Source organism: Brassica oleracea, chromosome C2, assembly GCF_000695525.1.
Source record: "Brassica oleracea var. oleracea cultivar TO1000 chromosome C2, BOL, whole genome shotgun sequence".
Classification (NCBI taxonomy): Eukaryota; Viridiplantae; Streptophyta; class Magnoliopsida; order Brassicales; family Brassicaceae; genus Brassica; species Brassica oleracea.
This window is the reverse complement of record NC_027749.1, coordinates 43201465-43227744: the sequence shown is the minus strand read 5'-3', so window position 1 is coordinate 43227744 and position 26280 is coordinate 43201465. Positions and strand designations below refer to the sequence as shown.

Here is a 26280-nt window from a genome sequence, read left to right as displayed (position 1 = left end):
TCCAATAGCAATCTTAACTCCTTTAGCAACTAATCTCTTAGGTAAAGCAAGCTAAAAGCATTGAAGAGTTGGTTCAGACATTTCATCATACACCTTGTGGGCAGAAAATGCCTAGAGATCTATTTTAGTATGATCAAGACTAAAATAGCATTAAGAACCCTCAACAAGCAAGGAAACTAGTAAATCTAACACTAAACACCCTAGATCTTCTCTAATCATCCTTAATCACCCTAGCCCATGAATCCAAGATTAGTCTACTCACTAATAGACATGAATAACCCCAAAATCATGGATGATTCAAGGTTAAACATGATTAGAGAGCAAGATAATCAAGCAAAGATAAGAAATTATGATCAAGATTAGATCTTTATCCCAAAAGTGGCTTTTGATTAGATAAAAAACAAGATCCTCCCAAATTTTGGTCTAAAAAGTATTTATAGAAGACTAAAACTCGAGTTGGGCCAACACAACAAGCCTGGTTTGACCCACAAAAACATAGATATTTTTCTCCGTAGTGACTAGAAAAGTTCTCTACCGGAGGTTGCTACGACTATAGCAACTTGTCTTGCCCGCTACGTGTGGCCGCTAGGATACTTGGGTGCCTCAGGTTTTCAGCTCTATCTTCTGTAGCGACCAGCCTTTGCTGCTACGCCTGGCCGCTAGGATCCTTCAACGACTCATCTACATTCTTTGGGCATCAAAACACTCCTTTAGGCACAGAGTTCATCATGAAACTCTCTCCAATACCTGTTAAGGACTAATGCATGGAAATGCAACCTAAACATGTGTAAATACTATTCCAAAAGACCAATGTGCACAAGAAAGGATAATTAAAACAATGTAAATATGCAAGATATCAGCGTGTGAATCTGAATAGCTATATGGAATTTTCGAAATTGATTTTGATTTAAGTATCTATATTTTCAATAGTTTGAAAAAAATATTTACACACTTATATGGGCAATATTTGGTTTTGTATTTTTTTTATGTTTTGTCGGGCTCAACAAAAGGGTTAGTAGAATTTGAATGATAGTGTTATTATCTTGCTCAGACAAATAAGTTAAACTTTGATCTTTGTGGATTTGTTTTCTTGTTCTTCATCCTAAACTAAAATGAGTTAAAAGTGACGAAAATCCAACTTACCCCATATGCTATAAATGTCATTAGCAACCAAACATGTAGTTGTAAACATATAACTTGATTCTTATGTTTACAAATAAATAAATTGACAAAAAATTCTTATGTTTTGCTTAACTGGCATGAGATCAAGATTTAAAAAAAAAATAGAGTTAGTCCTAAATATAGTTTTTGACTCATGCTTACAAAGATTACAAGAAAATTGTGTTAGAAACAATGACAACACAAGTAAACACTCCCAAACGTTAAAACCGAAGCAAGTGTCGTTAAGTGTTAGTTTGGAAAAGAAACGTACGCGGTGGTTTCTTGACGACCACCTTGAGACCTGGTGCTGTAGAAGATTCCGGCTGGCTTACCAGCAAGTTGTTGAGTCCTCCAGAGGCCACCAGTTGCATCTAAGAATGCCTAGAACTGAGAAGCCATCATACTGAACCTTGTTGGGAAGCCAAAGACAAATCCATCAGCCTCCGCAAGGTCGCTGGGGGTGATAAGTGGAGCATCACTCCTTGGCGGTGCACTCAGTTTAGAGAGCAGATCTTCTTGGAGCGTCTCTGGTACCGGTCAAAAACAAATTCTATGCTTCAGTATGAATGTCTTCTTGTTTTTTTTTTGGAACACGAATGTCTTCTTGTTTCTTTGAGAGAATGCAAGTTAAATTTAAGGTAGCTGAAAACATGCATCAGTGAGATAATAAGTGTTAAATCATTCAAAAGATTCACATAGCCTAAAGAATGGTGGCAGATAAAAGACATTCACCAGTAAATAAAAATATAGAAATGTATTCCCTCTTTTATAGTTTCATTCAGACATAAACTTCAATTCTGAAGTCATCAGGTGTGTCTCCACAAATTAGAAAAATAAAAAAAAAATATATATTATCATTGGTCATAAAACATTAAGTGTTAATAAATTTTACATAGAAAACCGAAAATATCATATAATTTAGAATATAAAAATTACTCTAAAACGACTTATATTAAAAAAGGAGGGAGTAATAAATAAATAAATGAGTTCACTTTTGACACCAGCCAAGCATTTACTCAACCTAAATACGTCACACATAATAGGACTTGACTTATACTCACTTTTGACACCAACCAAGCATTTACTCAACCTAAATACGTCACACATAATAGGACTTGACTTATACTCACTTTTGACACCAACCAAGCATTTACTCAACCTAAATACGTCACACATAATAGGACTTGACTTCACTCACCAGGACAATCTTCAACTCTCCCACAAATAGAGCTAATTTATTGCTTCCTTTTTTTTCCGTGCAATATATTTTTGATCATGTGATGATGATAATCATGATATCATACGTATACAGTCTATTGTTCAAAACTAAACATACATATATATATATATATATATATATATATGATAGCATGCATATATTACTGGAATGAATAAATGAGACAAATGATCATAAGCTACAAAGTCTAATGATTAACAGCGAACAATAGAGTTAAAATATTAACCATAAGGTGCTTACATTAAGAAAACATAGATAATAACAATCATCTCAAGGTAAACTAATTAAGAACTAGAAGCACGATTTCCAGTAAGAGCTTTATTGATGTCGTTGTTACCAGCAGAAATCTCGACATTGTTATTATTGCTCTTCTTGGATAGATTGTGTTTGTTGTTATGAATCCAGACTTTAAGAACTCTTCTCCTAACTCCAATCTCTTGACAAAACTTCTGAACAACAGATTCCTCTTGTCTCTGCATCTTCCAACCAATCCTCTCCGCAAAACTCAGCATCTTCTCTTTCTGCTCCTGAGTAAACTTTGTCCTAAGCCTCTTCTTTTGATTATGTCCACCGTGATTGTACGGCGGTGGTGGCTGCTGAAATGGTATGTCTTCTTCTGACTCTGAGTTTGATACAGTTGTTGTTGCAACGCCAAGTGGCATGATCATTTGCTGTGGTAGCGGTGATCTGGTCATCTTGTGGTGGTGATGGAACATGGGATTTCTCTGTGGTTGGTTGTGGTGGTAAGGGGAAAAGTAGGTCTTATCTTCGCCTTCTATTTCTCTTCTATGGAAGTTTCTATGGCAGTGACAAGCTGAGCAAGTGAGAGCTTCTATGGAACCTTCTTCACCACTTGGCATAAACTCTCCACAACCATCAATAGCATGGCCTCCCGTGGAAGCTGCATGGTTCTTCAAACATTCCTTGTACTTGTTAACCACATGCTTCTCCTTGTTGTTGCTGATCATGATGTTGTAGCCCACATTGTGATGATCAGGATCGTCATGGTTTTGCCTAAAACCATTACCATTTGAGAGGACTATTAGTGGGTTTGGATGAGTAGAATTGGCAGGATTATGATGGCGATGATCATGATGACGGTGTATCATGTGTCCATGCCCACCATGAGTAGTGTTAATTGGAATAGGCATGTCATGTTCTTCTTGACTCGCAACTTCCATTATTTTGATCTTTCTCTGCAGAAGATAGTCAAGTTAATTAATAGTCTTATTTGGGTTTGCAAAAGTGTTTCTTTGTTTAGGGACAAAGACACTATAGTTAGGAAGAAAAAACCAAAGAGTAAAGATAATTAATGAGTAAGACCAAATGATTAAGCTACAAAAAGGCAAAAGCTTTCTTCACTACTCATTAAACCCATTTTAAAATACTTTGAAAACTAATTTGGAAGTTTCAAAAAGATAGAGAACAAATATACAAAAGAGAAAACCTTTATTGCAAGCATGCTTAAGCAAAAGCTGACAAACCAACTTTAAAAAAAGTCAGTTCAAGTAGGAGGTTGATGATAATCAAGAAGACAATTGAACCTAACAAAAAAAATGTATCATCAAACACACATATATTCTCTTCAAATCTAACGACAGTTTGAGATTAAGAGACTGAAGAACACATACCCTCGCAACCAGCAAAAGCAGCGCAACTTGCTTTTAATTACTATGCTTTGGAGCAACAAATTAAATCTGGTCTTCAGGAAAAAGTATCTAGACCATAGTGATCTGAGAGTTATAGGGAGATTGAGAAGTATTAAAGTTTTATTATGGTTTTGTAAAGTGAAAGACTTCCAAAAACGAAGAAGGAACTAAAGAGAGTGAAGAGAGTGAAGAGAGTGAGCGAAAGAGACAATTGTTTTCGATGTGAAGGCACTTCTTAAACTAAGGGATTCTGTGGAACCGTAGCATATTGGTTAAGGTTTAAAGGTTTCTACACTTATCTGAGGTTCGAATCTCAGACTATATAATTTATTACAGATTACAGGAAATTCAGGTTTCAATTCCTGGAAAAAACTATTTATTAAACAATTATGAAGACTACGGGAGAGGCTTACAAGAAATCTTCAACATGGTGCAAGTAAATCTGGCCAGGCGTGGATCTTCATAGGATGGCTCAGGTGATGCAGTTAGACATAGGTTCTCATAAGACAAGTAGTATTGTCGGTTGCCGAATCGTCTATGTAGTTTTTCCCATATCATAATTGTAATGTCATAATAAATCAGCCTTAAAAAAAACTAAGGGATTTTAGGAGTATTAGTAGTGAAAGCCTAGAGAGAGAGACTACTTCTCGTTTTCTACAGAAAAGAGGAAAAACATCGTTACTTAGGGTCTTACTGGTTTAAACGCAGCGGTTGCGGAAGTTTGCGGATGCGGGTGGTTGTGGTTTCTAGCGGTTTTAAGAGATTTGTACGACTGGTTCTGCGGTTAGAAATTGGTGCGTTTGCGGGATACTTATGACTGGTTAACTACCAAATGTAGCTACAGTTAAATATTAAATTAACAATATTTACATTTTATATATTATAAGAATATCAAAAATCATAGTATAATAATAATTTATAGTTTTAAATTTTTAAAAATTATAGAATATATTTTTATTTTAAAATTTTATAATATTAACTAAACTAAAATATTATAGATATATTTTAGTATTTTTATAATTCCAATTTAAAATTTTTATTTTTATTTTTATATTTGTATTTAAATTTTTTTTAAAAAGAAAAAAAAATTATCCTCCCGCAACCGGTCGTAACCACAAACTCTAGCTGCAACCAGCTTTTGAATTTATGAGGTTTAGAGCAGGTTGAAACGGTTTAGAACGGTTTGAGTGATAGTTGCAAAAGTCTAATAACTGTTACCAACTGCAAAAACTGCGTTTGCGGGTGGTAACGGAGAAACCAGTCATAACCTTACTTGCATCATTTTGACCAAGTTTCAATTTATTAAAAGGTATAGGGAGGCGAACAATAAGCTTTTTTTTTAACAAGATTTAAAAGTTAGTGCATTATTTGTTTGCATTTTTCTGGTGAATGCAGTATTTACAATATAAAATATTGCAATCACTTATTTCTAAAGTTAACACTACGTACAAATATTCGATTAAAATAATTTGTTGTCAGCAATTTTTTTCGTCGGTTGTTGTCAACAATTAATATATATATATATAGTTAAAGATTAAAATATTACACCTATATAGTTAATAAATGAACCTTCAAATTCTCTCAAGGAAAAAATATCAAAGAGTTAGATAGGGGAAGAAAAAAGATGAGAGAATTGAAGATTATGGGAGATTGCTTGGCTTGAACTATCAGACATCAAATTTACAACAGTATAGAAACATGTCAGATACTTAGTGGGAAGAGTATTAAATCCGATAGACAAACAGAAAATCACAATAAATTACAATAGTATATAATATTGTTTTCAAATTACCTACTAAATGTTGGTATCATATATCAATACCTCCGTTAGAAAACGCGCCGGAGTGGCCGATTCCGCGCCGGAAAAGCGTTTGGCGGAACTCCGCTGCCGCGATTTTAACTCGGACCAGAAAAAAAAACGTATGCAATCTGGCATTTTCGAATCCAAAATCAGTAATAACCTCATAGATCTTTCATAGTTTAGTGTTAGTAATAGGTAAACTAAGTTAATCGAAAAAGTTAAAACATGGTGGTAATTCGATAATTGCACATTTAACCACCAATAAGTGGCGTAAAAATGCGTATTTTAGAGAGCTAATTAAATGTATGGCATTATAACTTGAGACTACTCATTTCTTAAAATAAATTTGTAGTGAAAACCATATATTGTGTCCCTTCCTTGTTTAGACATTAAATACGTCACGTATATATTGTTAGGTTAAATTAAAGTCGTAGTTCAAGTGAGAGGTTGTTGAGGTAGTGAAAACCATATATTTTTCCTTTACACAAATTCATATCACCATTATATTTGGAACATTAAATACGTCACGTATAATATTAGCTTGCAGAGGTTGTCATGTCATGCATGTGAATTCATATTATTCACTTGAAGTTACCATTAATTATGGTCCTACAAAATATATGATCTTCTCCTTGGTACTGATCGGATAATAGTGAGTTGGACATGGGATTTCACGATCCCAACAATTGGTATCAGAGCGGTTGACGAAAAATCTGCAAAAAAAACCAAAATACCCTTTGAGTAGGAACATGATCCATCGAGTTAGGATTGGAAGGTGTGTGTGCCAGAGATCAAGTCAAAAAGATCCTGGAAGTCAATTGTGGGACACGAGATGAATGTGATCCTTAGTTTGAGGGGGAGAATGTGAGATAAACAAACTAAGTCCCACATTGGAGAATTTAATAAGAAGTGTCTAATATATAAAGAGATGTTCAACTCTAATAGTACGAAGCCTTTTGGGAAGGAGTCCAAAAGTAAATTCATGCGGACTTGCCAATTAGACCAAAGTGGACAATATCGTACTAATCGGATAATAGTGAGTTGGACATGAGATTTCACGATCCCAACAATATATGGAACATATATTCATTGGTATGTGAAATCTCTTGGGTTTATAGGTTAACCAAAAGACTAGCTAGTAGCATGCTTACATCAAATTATGATTCTATTTGTATTGAATTCGAGAACTCATATATCATGGAAACAAATAATTTAATTTGTTAACTCATAAAATATGTTTCTTTTTTTGGATACAATTATTTTGTTCCATAAAATTAAGTTTTAAAGCTGGTGACAATTCAAGTTTTGCGAAATTGGTGCAGTTCACTTTCTTCTTTTATCATCCACGTGTAAGCTTTTATGCTATGCTGCAAAATTGAAATTGAGAAACTTATATCTTCTCTCTTTTGTTTCCTTCTTGTCTCTACGTGTATTCTATTCTTCTGGTAAATTCCTTCCATTATGGCAGCTTTTATTATTTTCTTTATTTTTTATTTTTTTTTTACCTTTGTAACGTCACACTAGTGTCGTGGTTAACATTTTTGAAAAACATGTTATTACTATTTTACTGACGTCCATACCATGTATTTAAAGATGTCAAACATGTTTACCCATCCCGTCCCGTCCCGAACCGCGGCGTGTTAGTCATCGAGCGGGTCACAGCGGGCCTGTCCCGCACGGACTGCGGTCCTCAGAATGCCAGCCCAAACCCGTACCGCAAAACATATAGGCCTTCGCGGACCGTCCCGTGAGATGCCTCCTTATCAAACCGCCTACTGCAGCTTCCTTCATGAATGTTCAAGTTGAATAGTTGTGTAAGAGAGCTGAAGAGAGCTCATTAAGATTTACTAAAGTCTTATCAAAATCAATGTCATAAACCTCTGTTTGTGTTTGCGTTCTTGAGTTAAAAGCTTTTTTTTGTTCTCAGCATAAGATTTTATTAAGTTTAAATCTGATTGAGTTGTTGTCTTTGTAATAACTTGGCTCAAGTGTTGTATGTCTTCATAAAACCATCTCTCTTTGTACTTCTTTGGATTTCAAAAAAATCATGAATCACTTCGTCAAATGATACAAGTGACATGATATACAACTAACTTTTCTCCTAAACAATATCATTGTAACCAAATTTAATTTAAGAAAAACACAATTTCACAGTACTGAAAACAAAACCAATCAACTTAAACAAGAAATCCACATTGTAATAAAGCAATTCATAGTTGTGTGTAATAAAATGAGAAAACCAAATCAAAACACCACCAGAGCTTGAATCGTCATCGCCGGAGCTGGAGTCGTCATTGCCAGATCTCGAATCATCATCACCGGAGCTAGAATCATCATCGCCGGAACTCCTTATGTTTTATGGGGAAAAGTCACAAGAATCGCTTTTTTCTCACACTCTCTCTCTCTCATTTTTTCAGGTAAAATAAGAAATGAAAAAAAAAATGCGGGTCCATGTAATACCGCATGACCCGTTTTGGCCCATCCCGGAAAAAGCTCAGTCCCGCAAAGACCCGTCCCACGAGGCCCGCGAATTTGCGGGCCTAAAAACCTCGTCCCAATACCGTTCCACTAGAGTCCTTTACGGGATTGTCATCTCTACATGTATTTATCCATACGTTAAATGGGTTTTTTTTTTAACACAGCATAAACTTGATATTAACCAACAAGGGATACAAGATTTAACACCACAAGAGTGCTTAAGCCACACTTACAACAAAGAGATTTAGTAACACCCAGGATCACTACTTGGATCCTACACTATCCAATCTATATCTTTGTTGTGATTTTCATCCCAATGAACACAAACTTCTCCTACGACCCAGAAGAAGCCGGTTCTTAACCACCTAAATTGACCCCGTGAGACGAAAGCATTTTATAGCCAGCAAATGACCAAATCGAAACAAGAACAAACAAACCCACAAGCGTTAATCTCCTAAAGATAAGAATGATAGACCAGATCAACGCTTCAACACCAAAAGGTGCATAACTTGTCTCCATCCATCACTGATGGACCAAATGCTTCTCTCCTAAGCCAGAAAAACCGGAAGAGTTTCGGACTGAAAAACAAACTTCGATGACAGCAACGCAACAGGTACAACAATCCAGATTCAAAAGGTGTGATACTCATACCACCGGAAGGGCATATACGCCACCGCCGGCGCCGAGATGTAGAGCACCACCGCGTGTCTGTTGCGAGTTCCACTCCTCCGGTTGACTACTCTGAAGTGATGACGCCTCGCCACGCGCCGTCTCTGAGAACCAGAGGACAAGACCATTTTCCACCGGCCGTCTCGTCTCACCTCCGTTCATCTCACCGTCGCTCAGGAAAGTAGATCTGAAGCCAGAGGAGGTTTCCCACTGGGTCACGCGCCGTCATCGTGAGGCGATCTCCGGAGATCTGAAAACGGAAAACCAGATCCGTCGTCGCTCCCTTCAGTCCTAAAAGCCGACCTTCCTTTTAACCGCCTCCCCGTAGTCTCGCCGCTCCTTCAGGATCCACGTCCACAGTCACCTTCGCCTGTTACGGTCTCAGGTGGAGAACAGACACCCAGAAACAGCTTGCATATCGACTAGGTTTAGATCAGGTAAAGAGGAAGGCAAAAAGAAAAGAGGAAAGGTTGAAGGGGGAAGTTTCGGCACCGGCAAAGTCTAGCCGGAGGAAGAAATCAGTTGCTTTGTTCGAGAGAGAAGGTGTAGTGGGAGAAAGTTAGAGAGAGGTTTTCAGCTACCTCGTTTCTTTTTTAACTTTAAACGAATTCGAGTTTTTACGTAAAATGGGTTAGATGATTTTGATTCGAGCCTTCGAGGCAAGAAAATAAATAAAAATATAAGGGGCCACACGAATAAATGACGTTAGGTTTGGTCCAGAAATTGGAACACAATTTTCAAGATGGTCAGACTCAGGCAATTCGTATTTACTTGACTTTTTTTATATACAGTGTATTAGAAAAATTCCCTTTGTATAAATTTTTTTAGTTTATTTTTACAAAAATAGCCTATCAAAAAATAATATGACCAAAAATAGTTTTATTAAAAGGTAAAATATGAATTTATACCTTTAAATTAACTAATTTTGACTTAAGGTTTAGAGTTAAGAGGTAGGTTTTGGCGATGAGTTTCAAATTTCAAAATATAAAAAATAAATATTAAAATTTTTAAAACAAAAAAATATTATTTTGGTCATTTTATTTTTTGAGGACTATTTTGTAATAAAAACTTAAAAATGCTATTTGAAAAAATTGACCTATACATTAAGTATCTATATATACTTTTTAAGAATATATATATATATATTTGTATATTTGTTTAATCCAGGGGGGGATATGGGGTTGCTTTAATTATATATCATTCCTGCTAAGAATTAATTTAATGGTTCTCTCTATATTGATATAGTTTCATTTGTTTTATAGAATGAATGTATGCGTAATAAACGTGTGGTATCTAGAATGATATGTGTACGGTAAGCTCTTGCAAATTACTTTATATTTTCTTTTTATCTATATTTACGAGAAGAAGCGGTTCTTCAGAAAAAAAAAATAAGAGAGATACGAGAAGACCACAGAGTTTTTTAACAACTTCCATTTATTACAAGATGACATAAGTAATCCTGCAGAAGAGTTTCAATACGCGTTGGAACGTAAAAATATGTAAAAACTCGAATTACGAATTGATCATTTAACCAATCTATCAGCCGATTTATTGCTTACGAATTACGAATTGTATATATTATCGATAGTTTTTTTTATATATGTGATCATTTTATTTATATATATAAAATATTTTTCGTTGTTATTATATAATTTCCTTCCGATGGATCGAATCAATTTTTATTAAAAATACTGGAACAAAACTATAATTAATACATCATAGGTTGATCGGATTGGACATTAAACAAATTATGACATAAAAACCTTATTTTTTTCATCGAACACATTCTGGAAAAAAAGTGAATAGTATTGTTTTCACAGTTGAATTATTTTGACTTTTATCTTTCATATGGTTTTGAAAGCTTTCAAATCAACCATCGAATTGATACATGTCATTTTAATGTTTTTAATATAAGAATAAATCTTATTTTTTTATTATATGGTTAATGTGATTGTTTATTTTTTTATTAATATAAAACTAAACAAAATGAAGAAGAATGCAAAAATTGTTATCAAATATTTATCATTCATAATCATTAATTGTCATATATATGTAAATCATATTAGGTAATTCTGTAGCTTCTATTTAAGAAACAAATACACACTTCTTATATTTTAGGTTAATATAATGTTCTCTAGTGGACATTAAACAAATTATGACATAAAAACCTTATTTTTTTCATCGAACACAATTTTGAAAAAGTGAATAGTATTGTTTTCACAGTTGAATTATTTTGACTTTTAACTTACATAAGGTTATAAAAGCTTTCAAATCAACCATCGAATTGATACATGTCATTTTAATGTTTTTAGTCGTATACTTAAGAAAAACTTACATTTTTGTAATTTAAAGTTGTTTTAAAAAATTCTAAATATAACATATAAGAAAAAATCTAATATATAAGGTGTCCTCATTTTTGTATTTTAAAGTCGTTTTTTAAAAAAAAATAACATATAAGGTTTCCTCATTTTTGTAATTTAAAGTCATTTTAAAAAATTCAAAATATAACATATAAGAAAAAATCTAATTTTTTATTATATGGTTAATGTGATTGTTTATTTTTTTAATAATATAAAATTAAACAAAAATGAAGAACGATGCAAAAATTGTTATCAAATCTTTATTATTCATAATCATTAATTGTCATATATATGTAAATTATATTATGTAATTCTGTAGGTTTTATTTAAAGAAAGAATACACACTTCTTACACAAAAATACACGGTTTAATTACGATCTAACTAATACTACAAACATTTATGATTTAACCACGATTTGGCTAACAAATAAAACATAGCTACACCAGCCACGATTTAGTCACGAACAAATAGTGGCTACACATCTAGCTACACTTTTGTCATGTTTACTTTCATGGCTATTGATTATCCACTACTTCGACACATTAATTTGATAACTATGTTAAAAAACCACGAATTTGCCACATAATTTCTATGGCTATATTTTTTTTTCCTATCCCTTAAACCCTCAAATCTCAGACTTAAATCATATATATCAGATTAATCTCTAATACTTCAAACTTATATATAAAATTAAAATTAAAATATTATTTATCTTCCATATACATTAACGCTAAAATAAAATTAAAAATAACTAATAAAAAAAGACAAGTATGTGGTTTAAAATAAAAAGGAAAATTAAACCATTAAATAATAAACAACAAAAACAATAAAACAATAAAAAAATCCTCACTGGTTATAATAAGTGTGTGGATTGAAAATGTGAGCCTATAATATGTAAGTGTGTGGATCACAATGTTAACTGTTGATAAGTTTTAGTTTAAGGATCAGATTTAACTTTTTACTAGAAATGTGGACGTGCGGATATTTTTATTTTAGAAGAAAAACATTTTGAATATAAAATAAGTTATGAAAATATACATTTTATATTAAGTTATGAAAATAAGTTTATTTGCACGCAATAGTTATGGTCCTTAAAGAATATTCTTTCTCCCTAAAACTCCAATGAAAGATAATTTTCATAACAAATATTCTGTTGTTAAAATATTGGATGATAAATACATAATATCAAGGAATGCTTGAAATTTAAACATATGTCATAATTGTTATGATATATCTTAGTAACCAAGTAAAATATCACGGATCAAAGCTCTTTACTAAAATTCGAGTATTTTAAAATATAAATAATTTAGATATTTCTTTTCAAAAGTATATTAATTTGAAGTGGAACCATTTTTTTTTGATTCGTAAAAGTTGGATTGGAAAACAAACCAAGTAATTAATCTGAAATTAAAAAGTAAGAGAGACCGTCTTTTACATTGTTTAGCGAAATAAAAACTTGAATAAGCTCTTGACGGAGGGAAAAAATTTTGAAACCCTAAATAGCCTGGAATCAGTGAATCTCAATATTATGATGAGAATTAATGTGAGATGGAATATTTGCAGCAAGACCTAAAATTATAATATGTCAACCTTTTTAGAGCTAGGCTTGTCTCTGATGATAAGATCAATCTAGAGTTTCTTTGTTACTGTGGATAATGTTTGATGAAATCAACCAAGAATGATACTTTGTTTGCCGTAAAAAAAGTCTCCTTACTCTTTAACGTGTAAGTAAGATGCACTTTTTCTCATCTTCATGTAATTCATGGTAAAATTAGATTATTATTAAGTTAAATCTAATTATATAAAAGAACTTGAGGCACGTTTTTGATTAAATAAGATAGAGATAAATGTTTTTAATTGATATGTTTGTAAATGATATGGTTAGGAAATGAATTGGTATTTTTATGAATCCTAATAAAATGGACCTATATAACTTTCTTTATAGTAGATAAAAAATAGTGACTCTATTTTAATAGAGCACATGTTTTTTAAAATAGAGCAGATGTTTTTTCTCTTGTTTCTCTTTCTTCTCTGGAATCAACATTTGCTCCTTTATTACTTGTTTCTTCCTTCTTTCTCTGTCAAGTCCCAAATTCGATTATTCTGTCAAGCTTGAATTTAATCGCCTTTACTCTTCCTCTGTGGAGACGTTGTTAGGAGAAGCGGCAGTGGTGCATGAATCTCTTGACGTGGAGTGTTTAAGAAGAAGAGATGGCAACACGTAGATTTTGTTATGTAATCCAAAATGGATTTCTGACCACTTAAAAGGCAATGTTTTTAAACCCGATCCAGACACTGAATCGGACTACTTACTGGATCATTGGATCACTGGATCGACTGCGGATGAACCGTAGGTTAATAAATGAATTAGTTTTATTATATAATAATATATTAGCTATGAAAAAAATATAGAAACTAAATTTTATTATTTTGCAAAACATAAAATAATAGTTTGGATATGTATATATTTTATGTTTAAAAATATTTAAAAAATACTTAACCTTAGTTTCTATATTTTTATTTTCATTTGTCATACAAGATATCAAAAAATAGTTTAGACTATTTAAAATTTTATGTAACAAGATAATAGTTATGACATTTAAAAAACAAGACATAAAATTCATAAATACTTAAATGTCTAATTTGAATAATAAATTAAAACTTCAAATCCAAAATAAACCAAAAATAAAAAATCATTGTAATAAATAGTCAATAACGGAAATAAACTAACAACATATCACATCAACTAATTTTGGTTCAGTTGATGTCAAAAAAAAAATGGTTATCTCTACCGTCGTTCATTTCATTTTCTTCAGGTGGCATAGTGAAATCTTCATCAAAATCTAAAAATCACAAATATAAAACTGAAAAGGGAAAACTTAAACTTCTTTTTTTTTGTCAGCACCCAACTTCTTAATTGGAAATTTAGAATATAAGACATAATTAAAAAAAACAAAAGTTATTTATTGGTTCAACCGGTGGTTCAACCGATATCGAATTCCGGGTTTTAGTGGAATTTTTGCGGGTTTTTGCGGGTTTCTAAATATTGGGCTTTTCATAAAACCCAAACCGAATTTTTTTGGGTCATCGGGTTTACCGGTTCAACTGCGGGTCCGGGTCGAGTTTCAAAACACTGCTTAAAGGTCTTGGAATCTCTTTATTATCTCCCTCAAAGATTATGTTACAATATTTATTATCCATGTGTTGCATAACCATAATTAGAGCTTGTAATTCTGATTTTAGTAATGCAGAACATGTTGATCCTTGGCTTTCTGCTACTCCATAGTAGAGACTTTTCTGGTCTCTTAAATAACCAAGCAGTGTGGGATTTAGAGTTCCTATTGGAGATAATTAATGGAGTCAAATGTCTATATATCATGCTATAAATTGTTAAAATCTGATTAGAAATGAAGTCCGTGAAGTATTTGAAACCCAAACAGAAAATATTATACAAATATTATTGTGATAATGATTAGCTAATTAGATATGTATAATAAGATTTTATATTAGGTATATTTCTAATTGAAATATGTTTAAGTATTGTGTATAGATTACCTTTCATATAATTAATAATTAATCAAAATAGAACCCAAAAATACAATATATATATATATATTTTACAACTAAAGGCAAAACAAAACTAAACAGATTCATGATCCAAGAACCACCTCAGAGAAACTGAATCAACATAAACCATAGCAGAAGATAAATTTCTAGCACCTAGTGTCAGCTTGTCCGCATACAATATAATAATACAAATAAATTCATTAAGATGCAACAAAATAATGAAACTTAATAATATACTAGAGCTTGACTCGCACGTCCGTGCGGATAGTGCGGATATATAATTTTATATATATTACATAATTTCATAACATTATTGTTTATGTGTATTCGACTCCATTATTACACAATGTTTTAATATTTTTGATATGTATTTTTCATCCGATATTAATCAATAGAATTTACTTTAACAACATTTGATGCATAAACTTCTTTATTTTGAATAATAAGATAGACGAGCATCCTAAAAATGAGAAAATTGCACATAACTTTATTATATGAATGAACTATTTTATAAATTTTATTAGTTATATATTTAAACCATAATTTATACATTTCTAAGTATTAAATTTTTTTAAAAAAAAATTGTTTATGTTACATTTTCCATGTATTTTATTTTATAAATTAAAACTTAGTATTTTGTCAAATTAAGTTTTGTTATTAGTTTAATTTTTTGGAATATATGAGTAATGATATTAAGATGTCTCTATTAATAATAATGATTATTAGAAAATATATTTTATTTGGTTTTTAAAGTAGATATAAAATAAGATGGTTGCCCCCAGCTTTACCATTTCGACCCGTGATAAAAATATAATGATTGAGTAAAGCCTATTTTAATGGGTTTTTTTATTTGAATGTGATTGTTTTTACGTGAAGACCTAATAATAATTAGTAAAGGTAGAAAAAATTAATCAATGGCATAGGTGGTAAATATTAAGGTGAAGTAAAGATAATTTTCCAAATATACTTTAGTTTAATAGATTAGATTCTTATTCGCAAATTTTACAGTTTTCGATATTGGAAATTATAATTACGCTTAGGTTACGCTTAGGCTGTGACTTTTTTTTTTTTTTTTTTTGTGCACCTACTTAGGCTGTGACTGTATAGCTGTTTTAGTGATAATAATGTCACTACAAGAAAACATGCATTTTCCGACTGCGAAATCAGTAGCTAATCAGTCGCAAAACGTATGTTTACGACTGATTTGCGACTGATCAGGTAGTCACAAATCAACGTGTTGGAAAAACTATCGGTAGCAAATCAGTCGCAAGTTTACGACTGGTTTGCGACTAATACGCGACTAATGTTATTGGTCATAAAACCGTCGCAGTTTAGTCACTAAATGTTACGGCTGAATTACGTCTGTTTTGCGAGAACGGATTGTAATCGCTATTTGGTCGCAATATTTAGCGACTAATTTACTACTACAGATTTTAGAATCAACGTTGCTAATTAGTCGCAAAACGAAAATTTTTTTTAAAAAAAATTTAAAATTAAAATAGATAAATTAATAAATTTATTAAAATTTAAAATGATTTTTATATAATAAACTGGTTTAAATTAAAAGACAGACGGCTATACATAATTACATAAATACAAAAAGAAAAACTAAATCAAAGACAAACTATTTGGTCAAGAAAATAAATCAAAACTTAAATCTAAGCCGCTGTTGTTAGCATACGGGAGCTAAACCTAACATAAACTTCATTTGTTTCTCCAGCCGCCACGCGAGCAAGGAACTTCGCGGACGAGAGGAGCCATTACGGAGCAGACGAGGAGAGGGGGCGTGATCGAGCAGAGGAGGAGAGGACGTGTCATGGAGCAGATAAGAGAGACGTGACGGAGCAGAGGAGAGGAATAGAGGGGTCACGGAGTCGAGGCGGAGAGTAGGCGGTCGTCGTCGCTGTCGTGGGCTTCATGAGCTTCTTCGTAAGGTCGTCGGTTTGTCAGCGAAGAAGAATGATGAATACAGAAGAAGAGATCAGAGATGATGAGATTGAAAGAGATTGTGGATTCTCGTGAGACAAAGAAAGAAGAAAAAAGAGATAAAGAAGAGGAGATGAGATGAGATGAAGACACGTGTAAGGGAAGGAGATGACGCATCGGATGGTTATAAACGTGATCCGTGTGATGCTTTGTTTCAACCAATAAGAAAAGAGGAGAGGGATTATTAATTAAAGTTTATTTTGTTTTAGTTTATATATTTGGGCAAATCTCCAAAATAGCACATTTCTAAGTTTATATCACAAAAATAGCATTCAAAAACTAAAATGACCAAAATGGCACCTTTCTAAGTTTATCCTTTGAAAATTTTAATTTTTTTATTTTTCAAAATTTGAAATCTTATCCCCAAAACCTCATTTCTCAACTCTAAACCCTAAACCCTAAACTCTAAACGCTAAACCCTAAATCCTAAACTCTAAACCCTAAACCCTAAATCCTAAACCCCACCCTTTAACCCTAAACCTTAAGTTTGTGACTTTTGATAAAACATTAAGTGCTATTTTTGTGACTTTTGACCTTGAGTGCTAGTTTGGGAACAAAAACTTGATTTAGTGCTATTTTTGTCTTTTTCTCTATATATTATATGGAGGACAATTTCTTTTAAAGAAAATGTATGTATGAAATGTTATAGCGATTTAGTTTTAGAAAGGTTAAAGCAAACAATTTTTTTTTATGATTTAAAGTTTAGACTTTAAAAATATAAAGTTTGGTGTTTATAGCAGCGCTTCCAAACAATATTACTTGAGATTCCTCGGAATCTAAGTATACTCCCAAGAACATCTGAGAGTAATCTCTTAAGAACATATCGTTGTTCTTGTGTGATTTTCAGTTTCCAGATAGCTTATTTGTAAATACCTTTTGTCTTTCTATTACTAAGTTTTGTTTATTGTCAAATTAATTTTTTTTTTTTTATAATGCCGAATTTTCTTTTGTTAATAATGGTAGTTTTGAATCTTAGAGCAGCATTAACGGTTAGAATCTGGAGAGGTTTCTAAAAAAAAAGGTTAATATTTTAGTTTTCTAAAACCTGTTGAAAGATTGTGTGAATAACATCTGTCTTTTAGAATATATAAGAGCATTTTTATCGCAAAAACCTAAAACAGGTTTCTTAAAAAACACTGCAAAGTCGTTTCTTATTTGGTAGCTTTTGTAACCACGTTAAGAAATGCAGTAAACACCTGAGATAATGATGCTTTAATAGGTCTTCAAAAGTTGTTAGATAAGGACCTTTGGATTCTTCCTCTCCCCGTTAATGCAGATCTTAGGTTTGTATTGTCTTCTGGATTTAGTGTCATTACATAAATATTCCGATTTAAAAAATAATTCTCGGTCTGAAAAAGTGGTTTGAATATTGGGATACAATTTGAGACATATATTAATTGATGTTCATTAATCATTAGACACTAGACACCAAAGAGCATGTAATATACCTACTAATTTTAAGAGTATGATTAGAAAAAATGGAGTAAATGAGAGGAAAATAAAAAGGTGAAAATAAGTGGAAAATGAAAATGGGAGAGAGAGTAAAGTAGAGTAAACATATTTACTCTTGCTTAAGATGAAGTAAATTTATTTGTGTGTTTTATTCTCCTATAACAGTAACCAGAGGAAATATGTGGAAATGCTTTTTTACCTGATTGGAGAAATTTCAGAGTAAATGAGAGTAACAGATTTTTCACTTTTAATATTTACTCTAGAAGTGACATACCTTCATAACCTAAGTGTTTTATACCATGGAAAGAATTAACTTGGATAAAGTGATATGTATCAGTAATTTAATATGTGTATCCAGGGGCGGATGTATGGTACGACCAACGGAGTCACGTGCCCCCTACTAAATTTTGATTTTCTTTAAGCAATTGTATTAAAGCAAGCTCAATATGTATAAAGGTGCCTCCTACTAACTCAAACCTTAGCTTGATGTCCCTGATTAATTCCTCTTCTAGATCAGCCCCTGTGTGTATCAACATTACACTAACAATGTTGTGTATATGTAAAATGAAACCTTTTTGCCAATAACGTAAAACGAAATCCAAATTTATTATTTCTAACATATTAAATTTATTTTTATGAAAATTGATCAAAACTTCTAGGTAACACATGTTTATAAAAAAGTGAAATTTATTTCATGTATAAAAATATGCGATTCACTTTTTATATGTATGCTTTTTTTTTTTGTCAATGTCCGCTGGTAATAAAGATCGATTTTCACCAAATATTGATTCTTCACCACCAATAGTGACTTAGATAAGAAAATGTATAATTCATTTCACTAGAAAACTGTGCAACTAGAGAATAGGGGAACATAGACTCGATTGTAAGCCATAACCCAACTAAAGGAGCTAAGAGAGTATCTGATTATAGATCTATCGCACTGTGCAACACTCACTACAAAATAATTGCAAAAATCTTGTCGAAGAGGCTGCAACCGCTGCTGCAATCGATTATCTCTCCGTCTCAAGCAGCGTTTGTCTCGGGTAGAGCGATATCAGATAATGTTCTAATAACCCTTGAGATCTTACATTATCTGAGGAAGTCAGGAGCAAAAAAACATGTCTCGATGGCGGTGAAAACGGACATGAGTAAAGCATACGACCGAATTGAATGGAGTTTTCTCCGGGAGGTTCTAACCCGTCTGGGCTTTCACCCAACCTGGATAGCCTGGCTGATGGAATGCGTCTCTTCGGTTTCATACTCTTTTCTGATTAATGGAGGACCTCAAGGTCGGGTTCAACCGTCTAGAGGGCTACGCCAGGGAGATCCGCTATCGCCATACCTCTTCATATTATGCACTGAGGTCCTCTCGGGTCTGTGTCATCGGGCGATGCTAAACGGGACTTTACCAGGAGTCAAAGTAGGCCGAAGCTGTCCTCCGATAAATCATCTACTCTTCGCGGACGATACGATGTTCTTCGGAAAGTCTAACTCTACAAGCTGCGCAACTCTGGGTTCTATCATCAGCAGGTATGAATTAGTGTCTGGATAGTGTATTAACCGTGCTAAATCGTCCATCACTTTCTCCTCCAAAACTCCCCAAACTGTGAAGAGAAGGGTGAAAGATGATCTTTGTATCTCCACTGAAGGTGGGATTGGGAAATACCTAGGCCTACCGGAACATTTCGGTAGACGGAAGCGAGACATCTTTGCAAGTATAGTGGAGAGAATTAGACAAAAGGCTCATGGTTGGACGACAAGATACCTCTCGGGAGCGGGGAAAATGGTTCTCCTGAAAACAGTCCTATCAGCTATGCCCACGTACGTGATGTCGTGTTTCAAGCTCCCCAAATCCTTGTGCAAACAAATACAATCGGTGCTTACCCGGTTCTGGTGGGACGCGAAACCGGAACTTAGAAAGATTTGTTGGGTGTCCTGGGATAAGCTCACACTCCCTAAAGGGGCTGGCGGCCTGGGGTTCAAAGAAATAGAGATATTCAACGATGCTTTGTTGGCAAAACACACCTGGCGGTTGTTGAAAAATCCCGACTCGCTGCTGGGAAGAACTCTACTGAATAAGTACTGCAGATATGACAATGTTTTGGATTGCTCCGCGCCAAATGCAGCATTCCATGGGTGGAGGGGAATACTCGCAGGCCGTGAGATCATAAAGAAAGGATTGGGGTGGGCGGTAGGTGATGGCAAGTCCATTCGGGTTTGGAGTGACAACTGGTTATCAACAGAACAACAACTATGTTCTATTGGCCCCCCCACGCTAGAAGCTCAAAATATGATGGTACATGATCTGATCACTCCTACCACCGGAGAGTGGAATCTGACAATGATCAAACACCATCTTCCTCAGTATGAGGGTCTCATTCGAAAGTTGGTTCATAGTTCCCTGGCTATGGAAGATGAAATGGTTTGGTTACCAGAGCATTCAGGTACATACTCGACAAAAACTGGTTATGCTATAGCTAAGTTAAACAGTGAAGGAGATCGAGAGGAGTTCAGATGGCACAAATGTATTTGGAATGTCAAGTGTTCAACTAAGCTCAAACAATTTCTCTGGAAACTCAAAAACAATGCTCTAGCTGTTGGGGACTCTCTCGTTAAACGGGAGATTCAAGTTGACGGGAAGTGTAAGCGCTGTGGTGAGCGTGAAACAGTCACCCATGTTATGCTACTTTGCCCTTTCGCTAGGAAAGTCTGGGATCTAGCTCCATCGTTATTTGTCCCATCTGAAAGCTCAGGTTCCTCGGTGGGAAAACTACTCCAAGACTGCCCCAGAATGGTAAATCTCCCACCTGTGGGATTGAATGTGCCTCTCTATCCTTGGATCTTGTGGCTACTATGGACAAGTAGAAATCAACTGTTATTTGAAGACAAGTCTTTCTCTGAAACTGAGGTGATCCGAAGAGCGGTTAAATGTGCAAAGGAATGGCAAGATGCCAACGGGAACTCAATCACATAGTCTGTTTCAAAGAAAGACTGCACCTTGAGTGTGAGTCAAAATCTCGGCCAATCTAGGGCCACCCGATGTTTCTCGGATGCAGCCTGGAACAAGACGTCTGGTGCTGGTGGAATAGGATGGCTATGCACAGCGCCAGATGGTACCATGCTCTTTAAAGGCACAACTGCTCGAGAAGTGGTGGCATCGGCCCTGACTGCAGAAGCGCTGGCTCTCAAAGCGGCAATCACGGATGCTGTTGAACGTCAAACAAAGGACTTGATCTGTTATTCAGATTCAAAAAGTCTAATCAATTTAATCACAGGAAACAAGTCTGTGATTCCCCTTCAAGGGATCCTCCATGACATTGATGTGTTGAGTAGATCATTATCATCTATCTCTTTTGTGTTTTTGCCTCGTAGTGATAATGTTGCTGCTGACTGTTTAGCAAAGGAGGCTCTGTTTTTAATTTCAAACTCTCCCAATGGGACTGTAAACTCTGGTAGTTGATGTTTTATGAAAGAAGTATGAGTTTGACCAAAAAAAAAAAAAAAAGAGAATGAACATATATTTTAAAATGGACTGACACGTATCAGTTATGAGGCATGTTTTTAGCTATTTATTATGAGTTTAGGTATGCAATTCAAATTCATATTTAGTTTAGGAATGTTTTGGCACATTAATATTCTTTGGGTATGTATTTTCCCTGGCTTCATAGTGCGGGCATGAATAAGCCGTTTTCTCCTACAATATAAGAGAAAAATGTCATTAATGGGAACATTCTGAATATGATAAAACTTATTTCCAACGTGCTTCAGTGTAAAATGAATGAACATAAAATTGGAGTCCAAAAATATACAATCTCGTTATTTTCTAATCACCAAATCATACTCTTAATAGTTTGTGTAATACTGTATGGTTATGGTTGCGTTGGGTGCATGCACTACAATATCAGTGTTACTAAGGTGGGCACAGAACGTTTATCCGGAATTTTTCGGATATTCGTGTTCCGCTCCGTTTCTTACGAATAATCGATTTTTCAATACGATTCGATCCGTAATTTTTTGGATGTCCAGTGTTTTGGATATCCGCAAAAATTTTAATTTTTACCGGATATCTGATTCGATCCATAAAAAATAAAAGAAAAAGAAGAAAATCTGATATAAAATAATAATATTCATTACATTTTTTTTAAAAAAATTACATACTTTTAAATTTTTTAATAACTAAATAATTAATTTAGTGAATAAAAACATTATAAATTTTATATAGAGATATAAAAGTATATATATATTACATAATTTTATAAACATGTATAAATATATTTGTATATAACAGATCGGATCAGATATCTATTTTTAAAAATATTAGTATTTAAGATTTCCTTCGTGTTCGACGGATATTGAATTTTAGTATTTGTTTTGATTCGTTAAGTTACGGATATCCAAATTTTTCGGATCGAATCAAAATGAATAACGGATCGGATCAAAATTTACAGATATTTTGCCCACCCATAAGTGTTACAATGTATCACACAAACTTTCATTCTAAAACTGTTAGTGGGACAAGGAAATTAGACATTAATATATAAGAAACTGATTATATTTACCAAACAAACAACTAGACAAAGGGAACGATGTGCATTTGAGGTTGCATTTGCAAAGAAAAAAGAAGAAAATCTGATATAAAATAATAATATTCATTACATTTTTTTAAAAATTACATATTTTTAAAATTTTTAATAGTGAATAAAAACATTATAAAATTTATATACAAATATAAAAGTATATATATTATATAATTTTATAAAAATGTAAACATATATATGTATATAACAGATCAGATCGGATATCCATTTTTAAAAATATTAGTATTTGTGATTTGCTTCGTGTTCGACGGATATTGAATTTTAGTATTTGCTTTGATTCGTTAAGTTACGGATATCCAAAATTTTCGGATCGAATCAAAATGAATAACAGATCGAATCAAAATTTACTATATTTTGCCCACTCCTAAGTGTTACAGTGTATCACACAAACTTTCATTCTAAAACTGTTTGTGGAACAAGGCAATTAAACATTAATATATAAGAAAATGATTATATTTACCAAACAAATAACTAGACAAAGGGAACGATGTGCATTTGAGGTTGCATTTGCAAAGAAAGTAAAGGAAAAATTTTGCCTTTTAGTGACCACTTGAACGATAAAAGCTAAATGGCGCATGCTTAAGCTAAAGCCAATATTGTTTCTTCAAAGTTTAATTTGTTTTATGAAAGGTTTAATACAGTCGTTGTTTTTTCTTTTGGGTGCAAATATTAATACAATCGTTGTTCGTGCATGCTTCGATATTATTGTTCTAAAAGTTATTGTTTAATTTCCCACTTTTTTTTCTTACAGCCTTTTAATGTTTATTTTTTTTAACTTTTACAACCTTAATAGAGTACGTACATTCTTAATTTTTTGATCAACGACAAAAATTCCGAGCTCCGATTTCTTACAATAATTGATTTTATGTGCAAATCAATTTACTGACAGCAGTTTCCTCTCACTTCTTATAGGTTACAATAATATAAAATCACTCATATAATGTGTAAATAATATTAAAAAGTACAATAATATGGCAGAGTGGAAATGAAAAAAAATAAAATGAAAATGCGGCAGTGGATGGACGGACGTAGCGTGTAAGAAAATACAATCGGAACTTTTTTATATATTTCCATAAACTAAGAGCCAAAACAAAATGGGTCGGCAAAAAAAAATCGTAATGTAAGAGTCAAAACGAGATCTCTATCCGCAACCGCGCGGATTTTTGTTTTCATTTGTTTATATATAAATATTTTGTTTTCAATTCTAAATTAATATATATTATAATATGTATCTATCAATTTTTAAAACATAATAAGTTTATGGTATATTTTTTTCATTGAATAGATTGTTTCAAACTTTCACATATATTTGTATCATCTTCTTATATTTTCAGATTATTATTTTCATTATTAAAATCGTAACTATATATAAAAAGATTAGTAAAATATTGTTATAATGTCATATTCAAAGATGTTGTAACATTTCACAAATTTAGAAAGTTTTTAAAAAATTAAAATTTTCGCTTCATATATTTATATTATCGAGTAAATAATTAAACATTTAGTTTTTGTTTAATTAAAAAAATAAATTATATAGTTTAAAATTCGTTTTCATTGGTTTAAGGTAGTAAAGATTAATCATTGTTAAATAATATGATTTTTGTTATCTAAATTTTTTTTAAAATTTTAAAAGTTAACATCAACAAATATTTAAATATTTAACATATGAATGTATAGTATTGCAACATTAAATTATATCTATTTAATTTATACTATCTATAAATCCAATGTATTATTTATTGTTTAAATCTAATTATTGATAGCCCAATAAATTTTTTTTGTAGGCCAAAAATTTAAATGATAAAATTAGAGATTAAATGTAACATGACTTTATAGAAATATGTCCAGTAGATCCATTTAAAAAAAAAAATCACACATCAATCAAAATTCTGATTTCTGTTTTAATATATAAGATATATAAGAAAATGATTATATTTACCAAACAAATAACTAGACAAAGGGAACCATGTGCATTTGAGGTTGCATTTGCAAAGAAAGTAAAGGAATTTTTTTGCCTTTTAGTGACCACTTGAACGATAAAAGCTAGATGGCGCATGCTTAAGCTAAAGCCAATATTGTTTCTTCAAAGTTTAATTTGTTTTTTTAAGTTTAATTTGTTTTGTGAAAGGTTTAATACAGTCGTTGTTTTTTCTTTTGGGTGCAAATATTAATACAATCGTTGTTCGTGCATGCTTCGATATTATTGTTCTAAAAGTTATTGTTTAATTTCCCACTTTTTTTTCTTACAGCCTTTTAATGTTTTTTTTTGAACTTTTACAACCTTAATAGAGTACGTACATTCTTAGTTTTTTGATCCACGACAAAAATTCCGAGCTCCGATTTCTTACAATAATTGATTTTATGTGCAAATCAATTTACTGACAGCAGTTTCCTCTCACTTCTTATAGGTTACAATAATATAAAATCACTCATATAATGTGTAAATAATATTAAAAAGTACAATCATATGGCAGAGTGGAAATTAAAAAAATAAAATGAAAATACGGCAGTGGATGGACGGACGTAGCGTGTAAGAAAATACAATCGGTACTTTTTTATATATTTCCATAAACTAAGAGCCAAAACAAAATGGGTCGGCAAAAAAAATCGTAATGTAAGAGTCAAAACTAGATCTCGATCCGTGCAACCACGCAGATTTTTGTTTTCATTTATTTTTATATAAATATTTTGTTTTCAATTCTAAATTGATATATATTATAATATATATGTGTCTATCAATTTTTAAAACATAATAAGTTTACGGTATATTTTTTTCATTGAATAGATTGTTTCTAACTTTCACATGTATTTGTATCTTCTTCTTTATATATATTTTTGGATTATTATTCCATTATTAAAATGTTAACTATATATAAAAAAATTAGTAAAATATTGTTATATTGTCATATTCAAAGATGTTGTAACATTTCACAAATTTAGAAAGTTTTTAAGAAATTAAACATTTCGCTTCATAGATTTATATTATCGAGTAAATAATTAAACATTTAGTTTTTGTTTAATTAAAAAAATAAATCATATAGTTTACAATTCGTTTTCATTGGTTTAAGGTAGTAAAGATTAATCATTGTTAGATAATATGATTTTTGTCATCTAAATTTTTTTTAAAATTTTAAAAGTTAACATTGACAAATATTTAAATATTTAACATATGAATATATAGTATTGGAACATTAAATTATATCTATTTAATTTATACTATCTATAAATCCAATGAATCATTTATTGTTTAAATCCAATTATTGATAGTCCAATATAAATTTTTGGTAGGTCAAAAATTTCAATGAAAAGATTAGAGATTAA

The 26280-nt window shown here is 32.2% G+C and overlaps 1 protein-coding gene across 2 annotated transcripts; it reads right to left on the bottom strand.

The window, feature by feature from the left end:
* Positions 1 to 2574: 2574 nt before the first annotated feature.
* LOC106324835 (zinc-finger homeodomain protein 3) lies at positions 2575 to 4237 on the bottom strand. Of its 2 annotated transcripts, none has more exons than XM_013762825.1 (2): positions 4031 to 4237; positions 2575 to 3594 (listed from the first exon to the last, which is right to left on the bottom strand). In XM_013762825.1, exon 2 carries the CDS (start codon positions 3577 to 3579, stop codon positions 2683 to 2685), a length of 897 nt encoding a protein of 298 aa, XP_013618279.1. In that variant the 5' UTR covers positions 3580 to 3594; positions 4031 to 4237; the 3' UTR covers positions 2575 to 2682. The 2 variants fall into 2 exon arrangements, with proteins under 2 accessions (XP_013618279.1, XP_013618278.1); XM_013762824.1 differs by lacking the exon at positions 4031 to 4237 and adding an exon at positions 3846 to 4022.
* Between the last annotated feature and the right edge of the window lie 22043 nt (positions 4238 to 26280).